This window comes from Pyxicephalus adspersus, chromosome 5 (assembly GCF_032062135.1).
Source record: "Pyxicephalus adspersus chromosome 5, UCB_Pads_2.0, whole genome shotgun sequence".
NCBI classification, from domain to species: domain Eukaryota; kingdom Metazoa; phylum Chordata; class Amphibia; order Anura; family Pyxicephalidae; genus Pyxicephalus; species Pyxicephalus adspersus.
In genome coordinates this window covers 67,057,934-67,065,927 of record NC_092862.1, presented here as the reverse complement: position 1 = coordinate 67,065,927, position 7,994 = coordinate 67,057,934, and the positions used below count along the sequence as shown (strand labels likewise).

Sequence of the window (7,994 nt, the reverse complement as noted above, 5' to 3'; positions counted from 1 at the left end):
ATATATATATATATATATATATATATATATATATATATATATATATTTATATTATAATAAATATAATTTGACAGGGAGAGACCAAAGAGGATTTGGCATTTGAGGGCCATCTGATGAGAGACCATACCTAAAGCAAGGCCTCTTGCTCAGATTTATTAGCTAAATACTGTCTTACTGCCTGTAAATTTAGGATACCTAGAGATGACCATGTGCTGTGGTACCAGTGGCAGAGTATGTGTGGGAGCAGCAGTGGCAGTGTTATCTTGCATGCCGAAAAGCCATGCTAGCAAATTAAGCTCAGAAACATGAAGTCTGCTGGGCTCACATGGACCTACTGGCTCCAATAAACCTATAAGTAAACAAAGTGTGTCAAGGCTCAGCTGGATTCATTTTGGTAGTCACAGCTGGTTAACTATGTACCGTGGTACTTGACAAGTTGCTGCTACCAAAGCCATCTTCCATGCAACACTCTGTGAATCTGACCCTGGTAAGGCCGTGTTGAAGGAGGGGCCCTTAATCTGAGAAGCTGGCACCATGTTGTCACAGTTTGTACTTGGCAAAGTTGGCAACAAAGACAACATGAATACAGGCGAGTTTTATGTGGAAATGACACAAAGGAAAAGCCACAAGAAAAGCATGGTCACATGACCAGAACATGACACAAAGTTGTTGTTTTTTTTTTTTTTAAGGTTTCAGGAGACTTTCCCACAGATAACACCCCCAGCACACCGTTTCAGTCAGAACCATTCACTCCATGAATCAGTGCTGTTACTTGAAGCAGAGAGAGCGTGTCGGACCACTTTGGACATTCATAGCTGCTATGTTGTGTGTAAGACCAGTGGTTCAACTTTTCAACATTTTGGCAACAAAGGCTGTTCTATGCAGCATCAAAAGGAATGTCTTCCCTATAAATAAAAAAATTATTTGCGATGTTAAAAGGTACAGTACACATAAGGAACAGACAAAGAACCTTATAAATAACAAAGTAAACCAAGGTTTAAAAAAGAAGCACGAAACCCAGTGAAGGTCGATTGTAAAACTTGAAGTACAAGTGAGGTATAGTGGTCCAAGAAAATGATATACGTACGTCAATAATAGAGTTCTAGGAAAGATACAAGTATTTAGGGCACTATGCTTGACAAACTAAGACCACCAGTAAATAGGGAGATAAAAAAGATTAAAAAGCTTGTAAGCAATTTTCCAGGTCCATGCACAACTCAATCACCGTAATTGCTTCCACACAGGGAAGGATTCACTGATTTATAAAACAGAACCCCATGATATGCAAACATTAGATGAACTGTGTTCAATTCAGATTTAAAAATTAAAAAGGCATTCAAAGTTAGTCACCAAGGCACTGTGCTGTCCATTAAGGATAAATAAGATGCCACCCCATCTATATAATGACTACATTTAAGGCACACTATAACAAAAACAGGAAGCCTTAAAATCTCAGGTTGTCATCAGTGGAAAAATGTCTGATACACATGTCAGTGTAAGTAGCTGACCATGGCAGAGAAATGTTATATGAAACAAAAAGTACAAAGATCACATGCATGACCTTGTCAACATAAAAGTGGACTTTGGCCAGAAACTTATCGACTCAGGGATTATTTTTCTTTCATAAATAAACAATTAGCAATAGAGTAAAAGGTAACGAATTGTCGTGTCCTAAGCCCTCAGCTGCAATGCCACGTGACAATTGTCGCACATAGACGTTTCTGGGAGAAGGGCCACAGAGAAGAAATGCAAAACAATGCGATCACTGTTCAGAAGCAACTCTTACAAAACAAGGACCCTCCCTAAAACAGACTCTGAGGCCCCAGTCTATAATGGGCGTTCATCCTTGAAGGTCTCCTTGCAGGCTTTTTGGACACAAAAGCAATGAAAAGATTGTAGAAACCCAAACCAAAGACAATCAAACAAGGGATGCTGCCAATAAAGTCCAAGCAAATAACGCAACAGTTTAATGCTGTTACTAACAAAGGTCCTTTAACAGAATAACTGGAAGAAATCTAATAACTCATCAGTGCCAGACTCTTAATACATTGTGTCTGACTGATAGTTAACCCATCTTTTGTTAGAGATTTTTTTCATGTTGCTGAAAGTTCGACAGCCATTTATGTGAGATTATTTGGTAAAATTACCTGTTTTTTTTTTTTTGACGGGGGGGTGCATGAATGGGCTGAAACCGTCAAGTCTAAAATGACATGAGCATAAAGGTCAAAATGACTGTCCAAAATGAAGGTCCGATTAGAAGAACACTATTACTTAGGCCTTGCTGTTATTTTAATCAGAACACTTTGGGTGTTTAGCATGAAAATGTTTTGCATATACATACAAAATGTCTGCCAAAATCACGCACTGAGAAAGAAAAAAATTGACTGCATTTATTCTATTATCTGATAACTTCTGGCTGTTTAATCCGATAATGGCGCGCAACTGGCAAGTGAAGCACTTGAATAATCACCACTTTACCCTGGCATTTCCCATTATTCAGGACTCATTAGCATAATTAGAATTACATTTCTAAATGACAACATGGCTCTTCTTTAACAAATTGCCAATAAAGAAGAAGCCGGGATCATGCAGAGCTGAAGAAGGTGGAAAATTAGCACAATTGAGACATATTTTAACACAGTCTTTATTATAAAAGATCATTGCAGTGTCTACACATAGAAACAGAAAGCATTCCATCTGTCTACAGGTATCTACAAATAGTTTAAAATCCTACAAGCTCATAAAATAAAGTAGCGAGTCCCAAGGCGTTATTGTAGACAACCTTATTCTACAGATGTGCAGCCCAGAATATTGAGCTATAAATAACCACCATATCCAAAAGCTACCGTCAGGAAGATCACAGAGGAAAAGGCTGTACACACAACAGGAACAACATTAGCATTGTGCTGACAGGGGACCTTCCAGTCAAATCATATGAGCATTACTAAAGCCTCACACAATCACTGATGGCATTCTCACTTTCAGTAAATTAAACTATTTTCACCTTCTAAATTGACATAAAGTACACAAGATGGGAACAATTCCAAAAACATATGTACATTAGAAGAATCACACTCTACAGCTCTTGGTATTTTATTGAAAGAATTTACTTGATGTAATGGAATTTAAACAAAACTGATTAACCGACCATATCCTAAAAATAATTTGCATTTTTTATAAACAAGTTTAGCTTCTAAAGACTGTAAAACATTATCCAAGACATATACACACACTCACACACATACCAGTATATATATATATATATATATATATATATATATATATATATATATATATATATATATATATATATATATATATATATATATATATATATATATATATATATATATATATGTGTGTGTGTATGTATATGTATATAGCAGCTTACCAGTCAGATAAAAGTGTTTCATTACTTCCTGTTGCTGGGTGATTGCACCCGTGTTTAATTCACCCCTGTTAAATTGAACTGGTATTTTTAGTACTTCCAAATAATGTTCCTAGCCTTAAAAAAACACAGGCAGCCACTAAATCATCCATGGACTAGTTTGCTGCAATACATTAAATGTTTGCTTTGGAAATTTGTTATGCTTTAAGTGTATGGTCACTTCAATTTCCAATAGTGTGAAAGATAATCTGCTCTGGGTTTTTACTGTCATTTCGGGCTGTTTGAGATTTTCTGGTAAATTACTATTTTGATAACAAATAAAGTCTCGCTTTAATATAAGTCCAAGAGATAGATGTTTTTTATTCTCTAGTAAAAAAAGAGGCCAAAAAATTCCACACTTCTAGCAATTACTCTTCAAGAATGTCCTATGCTGCTAAAAAGCACTGGGTATGTAAACCCAGGAGTCACATCACTGGCAATCTAATAGCCAAAGGGAATTGCTGCAAGCGAGATGGATTTGACTTTGGATGGAGAAGTGACTGCTCTGACCTGTCACTGCTAGGAGGAGATGAGATGTGTGATAAGTATAACAATTATACAAATAAGCCGATAACCCACCTGCACAGAGGAGGAGGGGATTTTGATAGTTACTTTATTTTGTTTATCTTTAAATAAATAAAGTAAGCTTTTTCATTAAGCATTTGGAAGATGTTGGCCTTAATTTAAAGCTGGAGCTATACAGTGAGGGACAGAAATATTTGATCCCCTGCTGGTTTTGTATGTTTGCCCTCTGACAAAGAAATGACCAGTCTATAATTGTAATGGTAGGTTTTATGTAGGTGTGAGACAGAACAACAACAAAAGAACCCTCAAAAACCCAGTGCTCAAAAGTCAAAGCTTGATGTGCGTTGTAATGAGTGAAAAAAGTATTTGATCCCCTATCAACCAGCAAGATTTCAGGCTCCCAGGTGTCTTCACTATATGCAGGTAACGAGTTGAGATTAGGAGCACCCTCTGTAAGGGAGTGCTCCTACTCCAAGCTTGTTACAGTACCTGTAAAAGACACCTGTCCACAGAAGCAATCAATCATATTCCAAACAAGCCACCATGGCCAGGACCAAAGAGCTGTCTAAGGATGTCAGGGACAAGATTCTAGACCTACACAAGGCTGGACTGGGCTACAAGACTATGGCCAAGCAGCTAGGTGAGAAGGTGACAATAACTGGCACGATAATTTGCAAATGGAAGAAACACAAAATAATAACTGTCAATCTCCCTCGGTCTGGGGCTCCCCTCAAGGAGTTGCAATGATCACCAGAACAATGACAAAGCTGCCCAGAACTACACGGGGTTGAACTTGTCAATGATCTCAGGGCAGCAGGGACCATAGTCACCAGGAAAACATATAACACACTGCGCTGTGAAGGCCTGAAATCTTGCGGAGCCCACAAAGTCCCCCTGCTCAAGACGGCACGTGTACAGGCCTGTCTGCAGCTTACCAATGAATATCTGAATTATCCAGAGGCGAACTGTGGGAAAGTGTTGTGGCCAGTGGAGACCAAAATTGAGCACTTTGGCATCAACTCAACTCACCGTGTTTGGAGGTGGAGGAATGCTGCCTATGACCCCAAGAACACCATCCCCACCGTCAAACATGGAGGTGGACACATTATGCTTTGTAGGTTTTTTTCTGCTAGTGGGACAGGACACCTTCACTGCATCGAAGGGACAATAGATGGGGCCATGTACCGTCAAAATCTTGGGTGAGCACCTCTATCCCTCAGCCAGGGCATTGAAAATGGATTGTGGATGGGTATTCCAGCATGACAATGACCCAAAACACACGGCCAAAGCAACAAAAGCAGTGGCTCAGGAAGCAGCACATGAAGGTCCTGGAGTGGCCCAGCCAGTCTCCAGACTGGTTGTTAGGGGATCAAATACTTAATTCACTCATTACAATGCACATCAAGCTCTGACTTGAGCACTGGGTTTTTGAGGGTTCTTTTGTTGTTATTCTGTCTCTCACACCTATATTAAACCTAACATTACAATTATAGAATGGCCATTTCTTTGTCCAAGGTCAAACTTACAAATACAGCAGGGATCAAATACTTATTTCCCTCACTGTAGTTCCAAAAAAAAGATGTTACATCATTCTGCCCTGGCCAATTAAGGTGACCAAGATCCAACAGACGGAAGAGGATTGCATGAAGACAGTGGTGCCCACAAGGAGCAAGGATAGGCGAGGTAAATAAAAAATAACCAACTGAAAGGATATTATCTGTTCCCTCTGCAATAAAGGACCAACTTTTTTGCTCTTTATGTGTAACTTTTAGTTCCACTTTACATTTGTGCTGTGGTGATACAGCTCATCTGTGTGTAAAAATATAGCTACCTTATAAACCTTGAGATAAAAATTCAGTGTCAAACATTTCCCTGGCGATAACCCTGTGAACTTTTGCCGCTACTTATTAAAAGGCTCTATACTATGTCAGACACCCAGGTAAAATTGAAAAACAGCAAAGTTAAATTCATGCTGAGATTTATGATGAAATAAAGAAGTAGTATAAGGTGCCAGCTAATAGTGCTGTTGACCTCATGTGCTAACAGTAACATGATGGTAGGAGTCCAGTCCAGTCAAATGATAGGTAAGGAAAACAAAGACATGCAAGCATTACCAAACTAGGGCAAAGAAAAAAAAATATTCAGGTATTCTGCTCTGCTAGACAGGGCTTTGAAAAGTGAAAAAACATTGAACAAAAATCTTTTGGCAGATAAAACAGCTGATAAATACATTTATCTGTGAATTTACCCGCTGACTTGTGTTCAGCTTTTGGTATTTTACCATACCTAGTATTATATTCCTTGCTTCAGTAGTTTTATGTATATATATTTTAGGGTATAGTTTCTTACTATAAGTAGTCTGTAAATAAGCTGTAGGCCTACAACATGGACTTTCATTCTCTGACTAATAACTTGTACTTGACTGGAGGAACACCACTGAACTTAAGACAGGACAACAGTAAACTGAAAGATTTAAAACGGACATGAAAAAGACAGCAGCATATAATTAAAAGTAAATTTTTGTTCATTCCACTAACTCAAACTAAATTCAGCTTCAGAAATCCCACTGAACATTAAAGAACAGCAACCTACAATTTGTTCTTTTCACATGAACATTACATTCATTTTGGTCAGGAAATGTTTTTATTCTGCAAACACAAAATGTATGTGTATATGATCATTTTCTCACATAGAGCAATATAAAATATATTAGTGGTTGGGTATTTTTGGGGGCCCTAATATGAACCTGTTGTCCACTTTAAAAAATTTAAAAGCAGACCCAGAAAAATGGTTTCCTATTTACTGAAAAAATACAGCACAATTTTTTTCTGGCAATGTCATTAGGGTCTAAATTTCATGGCCAAGACCTGCCAAGACTATTTTTAGCTATTGTAGAACTTATGGCCAAGGGTTGCGTTTTTTGGGACTTAAAATCAAATGTCACTTAAGTTCAGCCATAGCTAACATCCATAACCGTTAACCCTAATATAACCAGAACACCAAGAAGATCACTGGCAATAATTGTGACTGGTCCCATGCCTTCAAAAACAACAGAACTCAGTTACTCCTTTTCACCTTCACCAAGGGTCTTTTCCACATTGCATGTCTTCAGTCATCATGATTGGCCAGGCTGCATTTGCAGCTCAGTGTACATTATAAGGCAATCAGACAAGTTATTGTTTTATTGCAGAAGAGATAAAGCATGTCTTTTCTGCAATAAAGAACCTGCCCGCTCACATTTCCTTTGTAAATAAATTTAGGTCTGCTTTAGGAATTTCAGAGGATTGCTTTACAAAATACCCACACTGATACACGTACAATATAGCAACTTTTCAGGACATTTTTGCTAAAGTTTAAGAACTGGAATCAGATTAAATCTACAAAAAGTTACCTTGGAAGCCAGTCTTAGCCACCTTAGGTAGTCCGTGAAGGTATCAAAACAGACATGGTATGTTTGGCTCTGGGGTCCTGATGAACTGAAAGCCAAACAATGTTGATGTTTTTTAACTTCTTCCACCTACACAGAAGAGAGGGAGGGAAAAAACTTAAATTGCTGTTTAAAAAACCTGCAAGAGCAGATCAACACCAGTTGCAATATACTGAGCATTTATTACGATTATTTCTAGGCCTAACACAAAAAATTATGATACATTATGCGTCAAGTGCCCACACATGCAAGACCTGCCCAGATAAACAGTTGAAAAGTCTCATTTGAACACCATCGCTACTAATAACTAGGTTTATTGCACCAGGATAGATGTGAACTAAAGCAACATAATTAGAGAAACAAACCACAATTGCAGTCCTGCACTCCTAAGCAGAGTCTACATAACCTATGATGCCAAAATCCCTTTTCTGTAAAAAATCTGGATAAGAGGCCGAAGCCGTTGACCATTTAGAATTGTTCTATGTAGCACAGAGGTCTTGTATTTGTAGCTTCCAGTGCAGCCTAAAGCTCATACATCCCTGAAATCAGTAACTGACAGGGAAAGATTATCTACAAATTGTGTCACTTGTGTCCTACAACAATCCCAAAGTGAAT

The 7,994-nt window shown here is 38.1% G+C and overlaps 1 protein-coding gene across 1 annotated transcript in view; it reads right to left on the bottom strand.

Annotated features, from left to right (window-relative positions):
* Window positions 1-7,994, bottom strand: part of PHLPP1 (PH domain and leucine rich repeat protein phosphatase 1) — a 64,916-nt gene that overhangs the window by 28,963 nt on the left and 27,959 nt on the right. The window contains exon 3 of the mRNA XM_072411816.1: window positions 7,344-7,469. Coding sequence (XP_072267917.1) covers window positions 7,344-7,469 — 126 coding nt within the window. The remainder of the gene's footprint in view (window positions 1-7,343; window positions 7,470-7,994) is intronic.